Source organism: Hippoglossus stenolepis, chromosome 6 (genome assembly GCF_022539355.2).
Source record: "Hippoglossus stenolepis isolate QCI-W04-F060 chromosome 6, HSTE1.2, whole genome shotgun sequence".
NCBI classification, from domain to species: Eukaryota; Metazoa; Chordata; class Actinopteri; order Pleuronectiformes; family Pleuronectidae; genus Hippoglossus; species Hippoglossus stenolepis.
The window spans coordinates 2,595,309-2,610,395 of record NC_061488.1 but is presented as its reverse complement, the minus strand read 5'-3'; the positions used below and the strand labels follow the sequence as shown (position 1 = coordinate 2,610,395).

The 15,087-nt window shown below is 43.0% G+C and overlaps 1 protein-coding gene across 3 annotated transcripts; it reads right to left on the bottom strand.

The window, feature by feature from the left end:
* Positions 1 to 88: 88 nt before the first annotated feature.
* On the bottom strand, positions 89 to 14,594 carry hnf4a (hepatocyte nuclear factor 4, alpha). Of its 3 annotated transcripts, XR_004696967.2 has the most exons (11): positions 5,277 to 5,429; positions 4,238 to 4,412; positions 3,828 to 3,922; positions 3,376 to 3,482; positions 3,127 to 3,282; positions 2,596 to 2,683; positions 2,318 to 2,470; positions 1,963 to 2,199; positions 1,419 to 1,541; positions 864 to 1,061; positions 89 to 766 (listed from the first exon to the last, which is right to left on the bottom strand). XR_004696967.2 is itself a non-coding variant. In XM_035158240.2 (10 exons), exons 1-10 carry the CDS (start codon positions 14,309 to 14,311, stop codon positions 919 to 921), a joined length of 1,317 nt encoding a protein of 438 aa, XP_035014131.1. In that variant the 5' UTR covers positions 14,312 to 14,594; the 3' UTR covers positions 89 to 918. The 3 variants fall into 3 exon arrangements, 2 of the variants coding, with proteins under 2 accessions (XP_035014131.1, XP_035014129.1); XM_035158240.2 differs by lacking the exon at positions 5,277 to 5,429 and adding an exon at positions 14,272 to 14,594 and having other exon boundaries at positions 89 to 1,061; XM_035158238.2 differs by having other exon boundaries at positions 89 to 1,061.
* Positions 14,595 to 15,087: the final 493 nt, after the last annotated feature.

Sequence of the window (15,087 nt, the reverse complement as noted above, 5' to 3'; positions counted from 1 at the left end):
TTTAGTTATGAATACAACCACATTCATTCTTCTGTAAACTCTTCCCTTGTGATTATTCAGTGGTATAAAACATGGTCGGCAGAAAATGTAAAAATAGATCTTGAGATTTATTATTTCCTGTTCACATTGTAAGGCGAAACATTGCCTGTTTTTAAAAGGCAGTACAGGTTACAAGGCACAATTAATTCCATCAGCTAAACCATGACAAAGTACTAAACAAAAAATATAATATATATTTTAAAAACCAATACAACACATCATTGGGAAACGTCCTCAGTGTGTCTGTGTGTGACTTTTACAAAGTGGCACCACAGAGAATTTCAACACGTTATATTGTGCTTTTGTAAATATGCATTTTCCGGCATATATAAAACCAACCACATACATTTGAGTCTTGTCACAGAATCTTTAGGAGACCACCACATTACGCTTTCTGAGCTCATGCCTGAAAACAGTTTATCACCAATGAACATAAAATAAAAATACTGTGCAACACTAAATACATGACAGTGTAAGGCCTGTTGTAACATTCATAAAGTAGTGATCACCACGCCTGACAAAAGCCGCTCTGCACACTGAGGCCATGCTAATGATGTGATGTTACCCAATAATAAACTCTATGTACAACATCGTGTGTCTCAAAGTGTCGATCTCACAGACCGACAGTTTTCCTGGAACGTTTCAATGCTGATGGTTTCGCGTGGCTGTCGGTGCAGCTCCTCCGCACCTGCATGTGAGAGCAAGTAGATCCCTGAAGACTCATAATCTGCAAGGGACATCACTGCAATTACATTCTGAATGTGTAGCTACCTCATTGTTTCAGTCACTTTAACAGCTTCAATGCTGATCGTGTATAAACTTACATTTTAATGATCTAACACAGTATAAAAACCGGTGGAATAAGTAGTCAGAGGGTTGTTAGATGGCCTCTTGTTTTGTAATGGTGGGCTGAGGGATTGAGGTTGGCTGCTTCGGCGCAGTGGCTATGACCCCCTGAGCCATTTTATAATGTTCTGAGCTGGAGGCAGTAGGCGGAGACGGGATCGGGGATTCAGGAGTGGCTGGAAAGTGGAGCACAGAGAAACGGGAGCGAGTTAGAAGCAGAAAGTGCAACGTCAGCAGGTGTATATTTACCGTTCTGCACTATAACATGTCCTGGGGGGCAAAAATATTTTTTTCGAGATAAGGAATAAGCACTTTTGTGAAATTTCTTAGAGCATTATAAATGCTAAGAAAGAATAACAGAAGTTCCCTTTGACTAAATAAGCCAGATTAGTTTGCATGAAGAATTTAGAGGATTATTCTGCCGAGCCTGTTTCCCCCCCCCCAGCTTCCTGACCGGACTGCACATGGAGCAACTGGGATCAGAAAAATAAAAACTGAACTTTAAGATGAAGATATTTGTTCTATGCACTTACAGATTTGACCATTATGGATGGGCGTTGGTATGTTGCTGGCCACTATGACGTTGCTGCTGAGGTGCTCCTGGACCAGGTGAGGGTGCAGACAGTGAGGAGCATGTGGAGCTTCACTGGCAGAGCCTGGGAGACGAAACACACAAATATACTATCAGTCTCATATCTGACTGCACAAAGAATCCACCTGTCGACTGAACTTTTAAGGGTCACAATGGGAGCAGGAGCCAATCCCAGCTGACACTGGGCGAGAGGCGGGACACACCAGTGGTCCAACATACACAGATAAACAACCATTCACACTAAACGTTCAATTTAGAGTCTCCAATTAACCCAACCCCATTCTGCATGTCTTTGGACTCTGGAGAAAACACACTCAAACACGGGGAGAACATGCAAACTACACACAGAAAGACCCCAGCCCAACAGGGATCTGAACCAGCAACCTTCTCGCCTCTCTGTCGTCAAAATCCTTAACACACTTGGATTCTCAAAGCTTTCGATCTCTGAAATCCTGTCAGTTTGGAATCATCTGCAAAGTGCCCACCTCCGAGAAGCATCTCCTGCAGCAGGTTGTCGATCTTGGCCATGCCGAAGAGTTTGACAAACTGGATCTGTTCGATCATCTGCCAGGTGATGCTCTGTAGTGTCGGCAGCAGCAGGAGCAGCTCCCCGAAGCGGCCTCGGGAGTCGTACTGCCGGTCGTTGATGTAGTCCTCCAGGCTAACCTGGACCTGGTATCGCATCCGCTTGATTTTTCCAGGGTCACTCAGACCTTTGGCATCTGTGGGCAAATAAGAGTCTGTTAATGAGTTGTAACTTTCCATCCGTGTACAGTGTGTGGATATTTCTTTGGGCCTGAGGAGAATCTTTCACAATCCAAAACGCATCGGGAGTCGTACCTGGGTCAAAGAAAACGATGGCCTTCAAGCAGGCGTATTCGTTGTCGTCGATCTGCAGCTCCTGGAAGGGAAGCACCAGCTCGTCCAGGATCCTCACTGACACCCGGCCCACCTCCAGCTCCGGACAGTTCCTGGGAACGATGTGGTCATTTCCTGCAGGAGAATTGAAAACACTAGGTTAGAGTTTCCCTCGCGGATGAGGTGACTGCAGAAATGGGAAATGCAATTTTTTTTACAATGTGAGTTTGGTAAAATATTCGTGCACGTGTCAGGTTTACCTAACAAGAGGATATCTTTGTAAAGCATGGACCTCTTGGCAGCACCGAGCAGGAGATGTTCTCCGGCATGAGCTCGCAGCAGCGCCACCTGAAACACAACGAGATCATTTACTGATTAGTTGTGTGATCGTGACTTTTTGTAAAATGACACATGAAGAAAAGTGAAGCTTCATGAAGAGAGCATGAGAAAGAGACACACCGATATAACCGATATAAATCAGTTACCAAGGCCTGGTGATCGACTGTTAATGATTCTGTTTTCCAGAAGGGATATAACTTTAAAACAAGCTCATCATGTTCCAACTCAGGATTAAAACCCATTAACCACTGTGGTGGAAGACCTCAGGGTTTTGAGTTCATGAAGATTTGTGTTTTCATTCCTTTCCTCTTTTCGGGGACACGTTTATTGATCCTCTATTGGTCTCTACCTGCGAGCTCCTGTCGGCCGCACCGTGGTTCTGAGTGAACTGGTTGATGAGTGACCAGAGTGTCTATACAACTGTGTACACTGTGTCTGCGAGTGCGTCTTACCTGGTCATCCAGGGGCAGGTCAGAGAAGGCCGGGATGTACTTGGCCCACTCCACCAAGACCAGCAGCTGCTGCTTCATGGACTCGCACACGTCCGTGATGGCGGCGATCTTCTTGGTCCTGATGTCGCCGTTCAGCAGCGGAGCGGGGGAGGTGATCTGCAGGAGGCCAGGCAGATGTGGAATCACTCTGGGGCTTATTACAGGTGGTTAATAGCAGTGGGGGTGTGAGTCCCACACGTGATGCAGTACCTGTCTGGACAGCATGTCGGCCTGGATGAGTGCATTGATGGATGGTAAACTGCTGTCTTCATAGCTGGACCTCCTGGTGCTGATTCTGTCTCGTTCGTTCTGCACGGCTGAGAAAAACCAAACGGGAATAAAAAGTCTGCTGCAGTTAAGACGATTTTAAGACACAAGAGGGAGAAAGGAGAAATGCTTCCTGGTTTTCTTTCTGGACGCTGAGTCGTTTAAAAGAAAACCAAGTCTCCCAAGGTTGTCATGTTTATCAGTATATTGCTGTTATTGCTCCGAAGTGTTTGCTCAGCATAAGCCGCTCGGAGACTTCAGCGCTTCACTGAGTGAACATTAACGAAGTGCTGCCCTCCTGAGTGTCGCAACACATTCACACGAGTCGTGACAGTTCAGCAGGGACGGCTGTGATTTGTTCAGAGACAGTTTGAGTCTTTTTAAAGTTGTCTCACCTTCTTTCTTCATGCCAGCTCTGAAGCATTTCTTCAGCCGGCAGTATCTGCATTGATTCCTCTTGTCTTTGTCCACGATGCATTGTCTGTTGAACCTGGAAAGTGATTGGAAGAAGGTTTGTTGAAGTGAAGACAGTAGAACTGCAACGATTGACTGATCGAGGAATTGATGCTTTTTTTGCCAATATAGTAGAAAACTGCATAACTTTGGGTTTTAGACAGTTACACAAAACAAAGATAAGAAAGGCTGCAGGACTAATTCCTGATAAGATATGGATAAAGATATTGATCGATTATTAAAGAAAATAATTGGCAGATGTATTGACAATCATAGAAGTCATGAGTTTAGGATCAAATAGGTCAAAGCTTTGCTGCACTGTCACATTTCTGACTCTGAGGGTTTCTCTCACCTGCACGAGTACATGTGATTCTTGCGGACGCTGCGTCTGAAGAAGCCCTTGCAGCCGTCGCAGCTCGAGGCCCCGTAGTGTTTGCCAGTGGCTCGGTCTCCACATATGGCGCACAGGCTGCCGGCTGCCAGGTGGCCGGTGGCGTTCATGTTGGTGCTTTCTGCCGGTGAAGAGTCTGTCACAACGGGAGACGACAGAAAGACACATGTCGTCAGTTTTACACAATTAGAGAAACTTAAGGTGGAGTAAGAGGAGGGAGATGTTTGATCATGAGTTTGGAGCCTGTTTGATTTAATAAGGTGTGAACAGCCGTGATGAAGACAGTGATCAGCTCCACTGATCAAAACCAGCCTTCATACGAGAACCCGCCTGAGTGGCTCAGTCAACAGAGAGCGATTGACGAGGGCTTGATTACCTCTGAAAAGTCAATCACAGCTTTCTTTTCAGTCGCTGGACGGAGTCAATCACTCACACAGAATCAGTCACGGCACATTCTATAGATTAAAAATGTGCTGGTGATGACTCAGGACACCGTCATGCGTCTTTGTAACAGACCAGAAATCAGCTTAGAGGTAAAGGTAAAGTTTTCCCTCAGGCTCAGTGGGAATTTAAGAATCGGGATCGCAGCCAGGCGTCATGGGAGACTGAATGAGTAAATATGTTAGTGTCACTGTGAAACAAAACTTCACTTCAGACTGTGGGAACGAACGTTTGTAACAGGAGAACCGCGATCATGATACTCAGAGAATAAATAACAAGCCCCTCTAATCAATCCGACACCACATCGCTGCACAAGCTGAAACAGGCCAAATCAGCTCTGACCATTTGACCCGAGCGTAAATCAGAATCTCTTCACGCTTCACACCCAGAGGTGATAATACAAGTGGAGCTCTGCACGTCAGGATCTCCCCTGGACGGACACATGACCCCTTCTCCCTCTTCTTCTGTATCACCTCACATCAGAACTCCCCTCTGTCCTCTCACGAGCAAAGTTTTAAACCAGAAGCAGAAGTTTCACAGCTGCATGTATGTGACTCACCTGAGCCCAGCGGGAGCACTTGCATGTTTTCGAACTCCAGGGTGGTGTAGGCCGGGTCCAGGGCCTCGCTGTAGTCTGCCATGTCCATGTCTGCTGCTTTGGACAAACAGATTCTCAACTACCTGACAGTGGGGCCGAAAGACTCGTCCAAGAACTAATGTGCCCCCGACCCTCACCCCCTCCTCCTCCTCCTCCTCCTCCTCCTCCTCCTCCTTCTTCTCTTCTCACACCTCCACTAGCCCCCTACACCCCCTCCCCCTGTTCTTTTCCAGCCTGGCTCCGCCCAGTAACCAGGTTGCTCCCTGGGGCCCCGGCTGGAGTGTGATGGGACCCGCTGGTGTCAGAGAGGAGACCGCTGAGTGACAGGAGAGCTCGCCTCCTTCTCCTCCTTCTCCTGCCCTCTCGTGCCGCTAACCAGCCAGAGGAGAGGTGGAGTGTCCGTGGTTGATGGTTAACCAGCCCCTTCAGTGGTGGATCACAGGGGAGTTTGTTTTTTTGTTTGTTTTTTGTGCAGAGGAGATAGAGCAACTTTGATATCTCCCACCTCCGTCAGTAATGGGAAAACTATTTCTCCACGACAGCACAGTGAAGTCGATCCTTTGCCAAATCGCTCCGACGCCATTAAAAACCAATTCATTTTACAGACGGTCCTGAGGGAGACACGCAGGAATCACATGCACACGAGGTAAAAGCAGCTAAGAACAAACAAGGGTGCAGTTTGGATTCATGTGTCTGCGCGGGGAGAGGTGACTCAATTCCTTTCCTGCAATTCTTCAGAACCCCCCGGCCTCATCGATAAGGCTCGGGACCCCATCACTGCACAAATGTTAAAAAACCCACTTCTGATGAGGACATTTTAACTTTCTGTGGCTGTTAACGGTCAAACTGTACAAACGCTCGATCAAACATATCTGTTAGTGTTTATTATATTTACATACTATTCAGTTTTTTCATTTCATAGTTTCATATTTATGCTCAGTACAAACAAACCACAGCAAATTCCTTGTTTGTCTAAACCTAACCTGGCAAAAAACCTGAATCCGATTCTTCACTCAAGTACGTACAGGTTTTAAAGTAAATATGACACTGAGGTACTTTTTACTCCACGATCTTTATCTGATAGGACATCGATGGATTATGAGACAATCGTCCCCTGGTTACTAAACATGTACGTGGCCCCTCACCACCAGTAGTGGGAAGTACATTTACTTCATGTACATAACTTTATTTTCAGGTACTTTCCCCTCTTGCTGTACTACATATATGAGAAAAAAGTACTTTCCACTCCACTACAGTTTTACAATGCATTGATGATCACATTGTTTTCAAGTCATCAATGATGAGAGGGGAATTAGCACGATGATCCAATCAGAGCAGGCAGGTATAACGTTAGCCTCCTGCAGCAGAAGAAGAAGAAACGCCTGGGCTGCGGTCGGAAAACAGAAATAATCTCCTTAGGCGTTAGGAAAGGAGTTAGGAAAGGAGTAAGGAAAGGAGAAACTCTTATTTCACCAGAATTAAACAGCTTAAACAGTCTGTTTTTAGTTTTTTTTTTGTGCAACTACAAGGTTGTGTTGCTTTAAATGTTGATGCCATTTCCTCCGCTGAAGGAGATAAGTTAGGAAGCACTGAAGCTCCTTTCCTTAGCTCTTATTAAATACTTCATGTCACTAGTTACCAAAATGAACTGAACGCCCCCTGAAATGGATTCGGAAGAGGCTGAGACTTGCATTAGTGAATAGGTCACAGTACTTTTACTTTTAATACTTTGACTGTGCGATCACGTCTGAAGTTCAACATGTGTTACAAACATGGACGCTGTGACAACATGTGTTGTATTTACGTGTTTGGAACATTTAAACAATACATTCCTCCTTTTTCCAATATTTATATAATTACAAAGAGCAAAGAAAAAGGTGCAGGTGTGACACGTAGATTAATGATTTAATACGTGCACGTCAGAAACATGCCCCCCCCCCCGCAAGAGACAGGCCAGAAGACAAAAGAGGGTTTCAACCATGACGTTAACTCGTGCAACACTGTGAGAGTGTATCAGAAAGTGATATCATCACTTTTATAACCCGCTGTCAGGATCACGCCTCTCTGAGCGCCGTCAGGAGCGACTGACAAACACTTGATTTCGGAGGAGCTCAGATAAGACGTCAAACTGGTTCTGACGAAGCCCGACACTCACTGTAAATCTCCACTGACGTTCCTCTGCACGGATTCTAAATATGACAATTCACCTGAAACCATTATTTTTCAATTTTGAATTTTATTTTCATCTAAGCCTCTGAACACAGGGCACAGAGTATATGAAGCAGTTTGCTAATCACGACCTCTCAGAGTTCTTTATTCATTCACACAGTTCATCTTCTCCATCATCAACCACTCACATACTGGACCAGAGGATCAAACCGCCAACCTTCTCTAAGTGGATGACCCGCTCTGCCTCCTGAGCCACAGCCCCCCACAAGTTAATTCTGATACCAGAGAAGTTTGTGTTTGATATTCAAGTTCATTTCTGTTGTTCTTCATCACACGTACTTTTTTAAGGACTTGATACAACAGCAATAAATCAACTAAATTCAAAACCAGATAAAATAAATACTTTAAAAGCACGACTTAAAAATACTATTCACTGTCTGAATTTAAATGAAACGTCTTCATTCAGTAATAAAAATAATAATCTTCCAAATAACCGGTTATTACATATGTTGAAGAATAAAGTCGCAGGAAAAAGAAATACTCAATTAAAATACAAGTTCCAATTTCTTTTGTACAGTACTTGAGTAAATATTTACTCCCCATCAGTGAATTTACTGTGAGATGTAGTGAAGTACAAAGCTTGTGTGGTTACAGTAGAATGATGTTGAAAATAAAAATGAATTAAAATTAAATGAAGCAAAATGAGAATAAGACGCTGAAGTACTATTTCACAAGTAAAAAAAACCCAACATGTGATCTGAGCTGTTATTGGATTGTTTGTACAAAACAAATTCTCCACTTGCGCAAAAAAGCGAAAACCCAGCAAACAGTAGTCGTGTATTTGAAGAGAAAGTGCCAGTACATAACAATAGGTCAACGATCCCGAGTTCAGCCCGGCCTCAGCAGCAGTAAAGCCCCGTGTAGATGAACCTGTTAACTATGCACTCAAATTATACTGGGGACTCATAAAATTATTTTTCCCTCAGCGGACAAACACCGTAACATTCCGGGAGGCTCCTGTGCACGACGCTGAGATGATGTGTTCAGGCGACAGACACAGAAGGAAATGGACGTGATCAGGCTGGTGATTGAGAAACCCACAGAAACTATTCTTCAGCCACGATCACAGATTTAGATTCATTGATCTCTGGCTCTTGCAGTGAGTGGAGTCAGTCAAACAGCCTGATTAACTCAATGGGAACGACTACGCCCACCGTCAGAGAGTGATCAGCGGCCTCCTGCACGCTCCCAATCTGCTCGGGGACGGTGATTCTGCATCAGATGCCGCTCGGTCGCAGCGTGTTGTTCCACTTGTCTGTACAGAGGTCGTCCATTACAACATTTCTGCATGTTCGATCTGCAGTTGCTCATATTTGCTCAAGAAGTGTGCTGATTATTTTCAAAGCGAGTGATCAGAGGGGGGAGGATGGGAGGAGAGCTGCGCGGCCATTGAGTCACTCGCAGCGAATCTTATCTCCTCCGTCATTAAACGTCTTTTATTGCCGCCCCAATGTTAAATTTCTGTGAACTCCTCAAGGAAGAGTCATATAGGGGACTGTAAAGTTTAATCTGTGAGGTCACAGCCATCTCAATCACAAACTGTTCCGATGTGCTAGATAGGGCTGGTTAGCTCCACGCTATCCTGTTAACTTATCTGCGGTTTGAGGTGGGGGGGTTTGTGCTAACATGATGTGCCGACATTCCCACAGTGCACAGGCTGGATATGACACGTGCACGAGGCTGCAGAGCAAAGAAGAACGTTACTGCAGCTCATGGTCGTCCCAACTATCCCCCTTCAAATCTGGACCCTGCTCGGAAATGAACCAAATTATATATTTCTTTCTTTCTTTCTTGGCATCTATACGTAGGAACCACTTTCTGCAGAGGTGTACGCCTCAGTGTAGATGTTACTGAGTCAGACGCGACACAAATTAAAGATTTCATGTTCAAATTTAAAAAGTTGAGCCCAAAACCTGGAGCACAACATCTGAGCATCATCTGTTTCAAATGATATTCTGATAAAGTGAAGCAGAGCAAAGTTACAGAGGTTTTAGCAGAGATCGGTTCTGGAGGCAATGTTCACATGCAGTTTAAAGTTCTGCTCACAGGAAAACTTTCAACAAAGTTATTCGTAAGTTTAAGGTTTCCTGTTTTTCTTTGTCAAGTCTGAATTTGAAATTGTTGCATGTTTAAAATATAAATACGACCTCATGTTGAGTCGATCACGTTTACACACCAACTCCAAGTTTTCAGAACAAGGGACAAGGACCAAATTAAACAGTCAAATAAAACAATAAATCATTTTTTCTCAGAGATGGTTTCTGTCGATCTTATCACACCGATGTTTGTTCAAGTGTTCGTGTTTCTGATAAGTTCGGTTATTTGATGATATAAAAACTGAGACTTGATTGGTCGTGTATCGACTCCAAAAGAAGGTGGCGCTGATATCTGGGAGGTTTTGGCCTCATTTCTAGATAAAGGGAGGAAGTGGAGATGTGTCGTCCATTTTGATAAACAATGACGTCAACCGTGAAGTTGTGCTGTTGAGTGAAACATCTTGTTGGATTTTGGAGGTTTTGCATGAAGATTGAAAATGTCCAATAGGTGCAAAATCAATAACATCAGTCCGAGTTGTACTGCAGCTTTGTGTACTGTGCTGGTACTAAAACACAAAACTGAGATGGTGAACATGGTGCAGCGGAGAGTGAGCAAGTTAACAACAGCCACACGAGCTGTGAGCATGAATTTAGCCTTTTTATCTTGTTAAATAGAAAAAATACATATGAAATAAAAAGTTATTGACGTTAACATATCATCAGATTATGAAATTATGTGGTGAACATGTTTATATAATATATTTATAAGAGTGGGTTCATCAGAAAACAGATTTGTTGGGAATGAAAGTACTAAAGACTAAAAATAACTTTGATCGTTAAAATGATCGTTTTCAATTTAATAATTTAATTTTAAGAGTTTTCATCTTGTGTTTCCTTTTATTGAATCTTATTTTATTATATCTACATTTTGTCTTTGGATTGAATCTCTTTCCTCTTCTTTGATTTTGTGATTTCTTTTTCATGATGTTTATTATCTATAAATTCAAATAAGTTTGCCGCGTAACTGTCGTTTACGCAGAATACAAAATAAATCCCATTTCCACGTCACGTTTGAGCAGAAGCAGAATAAATCGAGCAGGTGACGCTGAGTCGGAGCTTTTCGCACGGCACTGGTAGTGATCCCGACCGCAGCCGACAACAACTGTGTGTAAAACACATCTCCAGTGCAGTGGGAGGCTGCCATGCGGAAATGTGATGGGCCAGAGAGTGTTGTCTTATAATCAGTCACCCAAACTCCTGCCCTGGGGCTAAAAGTCAAAGGATCGCTGAGACCTGATGTAATACGTGTGTGATTCTCCCCTTTGAAACTTCAAACTCCAGTTTGTGAACAAAGTCCTGTCTATCTTCTGAATAGGAATCTCCGACCACTGACCAAACTCCAGTTGCAACCACTGCCTATTTGTACCTTCTCCTCCATGACTACATTTCATTTGCCCATAGTGTGAAAGGGAAGCGGCAGGGCAGCGGCGTAGTAAAGTCAAAAGACAGGAGCCAGCGTCTGGGAGGAAAAGACGGCGATAGAGGCCTGGAGGAGTTAATAAGATGTGGAATATACACTGACTGGGGACCTACTCTGTTTCTCTCAGAGCGAGACGCAACCACAGGGGAAATGTGAGTGTTTGTGAGGCTCGTCCAGCAGCGAGTTGATGTTGATAAGAGTAAAACAGAAGAGGGGACAATGTGCTGGCTGCAGCAGATTTGAGGCCAGCAGAAAAAAGCTGTTCTCCTGCAGTAGATGGAGGAGATAGGTGAGTAGAGTGTCATGGCAAAGACCTTGTCAACAGATAACTATCTGCAAATAACACGGCTTATGCAAGCCCCTGTGGCTGAGCGGGGGAATATCATATTTTCTGTGCCACAGGAATAATGTCTTTTATTTTACTTTCATTATCCCAGATTTACTTTTTTTTAAATTTATTTTTTATCAAACGTATTTCCTGATTGTGTTGTTTCAGTGAGTTTGGTGTCTCCTGCCTTGATGCTGGAAACCACTGTCACACAGCTCGGCTAAAAAAAAATCACTTCTGCTTTTTCTGGATCTCTAGAAGCTAATTTGTTGTCTGAGGCCCACAAACACAGTTAACAGGTCATTCAGGCTTCATACTTATGTTTTTTAAAGTTTTGTGCTAATCTGATAATCCTCGTGAACTAGAACGATTAAAAACTACACTTTAGTCACATAACGTCAGTGTAAAGGTGATTAACTGTCGATTTGTACGGATGATTTCTAAATGGGCTGAAATCAGATCTTTTCCCTGAAGCAGCAGTCAGATGGTCGTCTCCTCTGATGCCTGTTTGTCTCAGGCTAATGATGAACTAGTGTCTGTGTAGCTGTGATATAAAACTCAGGTAAATAAATTGAGGGTTGCATGAAGTTGGGAAAGATTCAACACTTTAAATGACTTTAGACGTGCGTTTAAAAGGTTTTACTATTTCCTTCATGTCAGATATTTATTTCTAAATAAGAATCGATTCCCCTGGTGATGTTTCAGGCTGAGGTCTCGGTGCGTTTGGTGAAAACCTGCTTCATCTCGTTCCACATCCAGTCAGACTGAGAGCGCAGCGTCCGTGCACCAAATAAGTAAACAATTGCATCAATAAACACGGAGAGCATTGCGAGACGTAAATCAATCACAGCGCGTGATAAGGGACAGTAATCATTAACTCTGTTTTGCTGAGAATTCATTTTGGCTGCCGGCCCGATCGCCTCAGTCAGCAGCTCGGCTCGGAGCACCTTTATCTCTCTGATTCTCCAAAGGTGCTTCAGTCATCAGCCAATCGATAGACGTTTGACCCCATCACAAATAACAAGGCACTAAATATTCAGAAATTAGAGTCATCTGTGCAATAATACACATGTGGAGAGAAATTCTTAAAAATCTGTATTTGTGATTGAGACACTTTCAGCTGCTGAGGTCACAAGCTGCTCTGTCCCTCATTTTTATATCGTAGAGAAACTCTTTTATTATACAGCCACGTCGCTGTTACGGTGCTGGCAAACATACATAACATGTATAAACCCCTTAACTTATGGAAAAGAAGCCATATCACAGTGTTTGACTAGTAAAAATCATGCAATCCAAGTTTTACTTTATGATACTAAAGGAGCTCATTTTAACAACTCAATATTCTGTTTTGTAGCTTTAATCTACAATAATGCATTAAAGTTTTTACTTATTTTACTTTGTTTGTTTGTTAGTTGGCAGGATTATGCAAACAAGGCAGATGACCATGAAACTTGGTGAAAGGATGTTGTTTGTAGAAGGAAAGAACAAATTAAAGTTTGGTGCAGATCCAGGATTAGTTTCTTCACTTTGTTTAATATTGTGACTATTGAGTTTTTAAACTTTTACTTCTATTTCTTCGAGAATAATTTGTGGATCTTGATGAAAGAAATCAGTTATGTTTAGGGAACTGATTTCTATGAGTTTGTGCAATTTGGTGCAGGTAAAAATCAGGATCTAACGACTGTTGGAGGATCCACTCTCTAGTTTGCTTATATATTTTGTATTAATCTGAATCTGCACAGTTGCTTTCTTTAAATGTTGTTATTGTTAAGTATTAAAGTAAGTTAGTGAGCTTTATGTCAGACTCGTACGTCCATATCAGTATAAAACTAATAACACAGCACACAAATATAGAAATACAATAATCTGACAAGTCCTCAGGGATTAAAAACACAGACCGATTTCTGTTCATGTTTATAAAAACGAGATGTGTAGCTTGTGTCGTCTCAGTTAAGGCCCATATGATCAGGTTAGTTCAGTTAGTTCATCTGAACATGAAGTTATGGACGACATTTCTCAGCAGAGAGAAAGGCAGAGACATTGTTCTGCACAAACATGTGACTTGAACTTTTCCATCTTGGAAGTTTGAGCAAAATTCTGAAAGCATCATTATAATATGTGCCACCTGAAGCTTTATCAGTTTTACATGACTATAGCTGCATGTGTGCTAAAAAGTGATATTTTAACAATTGTCTGTACATATATAGAATTTGTTGGCTTGTGCATAAAAGTACTAATTATGCAGTAGCCAATTATTTATCATATTTAGTTTGCATCATATTTTATGAGGTTAGTCGAAATAAATAAATGTGTTTGAGTAAAAAGTGAAGTATAAATTACAGTTACACATTAGTATATGTAGTAATAGTACATTAGCCTGGTATGTCAGTCTGCAGTAAGTACCTCGTTACCTCCTCAGGTATCTGAAATCACTGCTAACTAGCACCATCATGTGGACGCATCCTGCAACACAAGCTCCTGATCAGTTCCCCGATCAGCTGCTCGGGCTCATACGACAGATGATGTTTCATCCACAGACAAATCCCTGAATTATTTACAGTCTAAACGAGTCGTCACGTCAAACACAATCATTTGAGTCGTCAGGTTTTTTAAAGTCTGTTGTTGATTTGTGATTTCTGCTCCTAAAAGTTCCTCCTCGATGAAGCAAACATCCAAACACACGTTGTGTTGAAGTATAAAAAGCTGCAGTGAACCAGAAACCCTCTGAAACAAACTCTCTACTGAAACAACACCGTTTCCTTTCAGCCTCCGGCAGCTTTACTCTCCTCTGTGGTCTGAACAGCAGCTCGTTGTTCTCCCTCCACTCTGGAATAATCACACTCACACTCGCAAATCTCAAAGTCCTCGGTGGGTTTTCTTTACCTGAGTGCGTGAAGTGCAGCGTCCCATCCTGGCCGTACATCCCTGCGAAGGCCGAGCCCTGACAGTGAGCCGGCCAGCTGAGCGAGGAAGGCCCATGAGCCTCGGCGGCTCTCTCGGGCCCGGCCAGGCTGAGAGGAGAAGCAGGGCCACTGTTAGCGGACGGTGCGGTTTGCCGGGGCCACTGGGCCGGCGGTAAGGGCCCACATTATGCAGGGATAATCCACTAATGCCCGTCACAATGAGATTTGATTGGAGGCCTGAACACTGGGATTAATAGTGTCAAGTGAACCGTGTGTAATACCTATCCTCCACACGGCCGGGCAGCGAACTGGCCTCTGCGCCTGTGTGAAGCACCACGGAGCCACATTGACAGAATATCATGTTTTATTCCAGTGCAGATTAAATGTCACTTCATTAGCTGAGTGGTTAGTTCCCTGTCTGAGTCTGTTCTACAGCACAAGACGTTTTACTCAGTTCTTTATGATCCTGATCAGATTCTGTCACAGATCAATATCAGCTCTTTGTTTCTGTCTGATCAGATTTTATCGTGAGAACCGGGTCACAAAACAGACTGAAGCAGAAAAAAACAACAACATCTTCCCACAGACACAACCGACAAACTGCTTTTTTATTATTTACTACGTGTTATTTATTAGTTTTATATTTAGTTTAACAGTAAAATGAAGCTAATTAGTGTCGGTCTCAAAGTTCAGATTAAAAATCAATGAAGAAAAGCAAACGTCCACCCTGACACATTTACTCAGGTTCTGTTCTGAGTTACTCTGTTTTATGAGATGATTAATAACGTTTATTTAA

Excerpts from the sequence above, each read along its gene's own strand:
- hnf4a (XM_035158238.2), bottom strand. The coding sequence starts at position 5,364 with ATGGACATGGCAGACTACAGCGAGGCCCTGGACCCGGCCTACACCACC. Across the intron at positions 3,923-4,237 it reads AATCACATGTACTCGTGCAG|GTTCAACAGACAATGCATCG; the intron begins GTGAGAGAAACC and ends ATCACTTTCCAG. Across the intron at positions 1,542-1,962 it reads GCAGGAGATGCTTCTCGGAG|GCTCTGCCAGTGAAGCTCCA; the intron begins GTGGGCACTTTG and ends TTCGTCTCCCAG.